At 65.6% G+C, this 1,096-nt stretch overlaps 1 protein-coding gene across 1 annotated transcript in view; it reads left to right on the top strand.

Moving 5' to 3' along the window:
* The window catches only part of ZBTB21 (zinc finger and BTB domain containing 21), a 19,068-nt gene that overhangs the window by 12,664 nt on the left and 5,308 nt on the right, over positions 1 to 1,096 (top strand). The window contains exon 3 of the mRNA XM_010835008.1: positions 3 to 1,090. Coding sequence (XP_010833310.1) covers positions 3 to 1,090 — 1,088 coding nt within the window. The remainder of the gene's footprint in view (positions 1 to 2; positions 1,091 to 1,096) is intronic.

Below are 1,096 nucleotides of genomic sequence, written 5' to 3' on the forward strand. Positions count from 1 at the left end.
AGCCTCACCGCCTCAGGTCCTTCAGCGCTTCTCAGCCGGCTGAGCGGCCGGGGGCGCCCCAGGGGCCGGAGGTGCGGGTCAAGGCCGAGCCGCGCAGCCCCCCGGAGCCATGCGACATCATTCGCGTCACCGTGGGGGATGCCGCGGCCGCCACGAGAGACCTGGCGCTACAGACAGAAGACGACCGGAAAGACCCCAGCAGACTCCCGGCCAAGAGGCGGTTCCAGACCGACAGGAGGCTGCCGGCCAAGCAGCCCAAGGCTGAGAGCCCAGGCTCCCCGGGCTCGGGAGACCCCCGCGAGGAGGGCTCGAGCCCATCTGCCCTCCGGGCCGACTTCCCAGGCTCTGACTTAAACAAAGACGAATTCGGTGAGTTGGAGGGCACGAGACCAAACAAAAAGTTTAAATGCAAACATTGCCTTAAAATCTTTAGATCCACGGCGGGCCTGCACCGGCACGTGAACATGTACCACAACCCCGAGAAGCCGTACGCCTGCGACATCTGCCACAAGCGCTTTCACACCAACTTCAAAGTGTGGACGCACTGCCAAACGCAGCACGGTGTGGTGAAAAATCCGGCTCCGGCCGCCAGCTCCCATGCTGTCCTGGACGAGAAGTTCCAGAGGAAGCTCATTGATATTGTGCGAGAGCGGGAGATCAAGAAAGCGCTGATCCTGAAGCTGCGGCGCGGCCGGCCGGGCTTCCAGGGCCCTGGCGGCTCCCCAGCGCAGGTCCTCAAACGGGGCCTGCGCTCCCGGGCCAAGGGCGCGTATGTGTGCACGGCCTGCGGGAAGGCCTATCGCTTCCTCTCCCAGCTCAAGCAGCACGTGAAGATGCACCCGGGGGAGAAGGCCCTTGGGGCTGCCAGGGCCGCGCGGCCCAGGGAGCGCGCGGCCCCCGGGGGCGCAGCGGGCGGCCCGGAGCTCTATCTGTGCCGCCTCTGTAACGCCAAGCTCTCTTCTCTCCTAGAGCAAGGCAACCACGAGCGCCTGTGCCGCACTGCTACGGTGTGCCCCTACTGCAGCCTCAGGTTCTTCTCGCCCGAGCTCAAGCGCGAGCACGAGGGCAAGTGCGAGTTCCGCAAGCTCACGTGCCT

Source organism: Bison bison, unplaced genomic scaffold, assembly GCF_000754665.1.
Source record: "Bison bison bison isolate TAMUID 2011002044 unplaced genomic scaffold, Bison_UMD1.0 scf7180017864037, whole genome shotgun sequence".
NCBI classification, from domain to species: domain Eukaryota; kingdom Metazoa; phylum Chordata; class Mammalia; order Artiodactyla; family Bovidae; genus Bison; species Bison bison.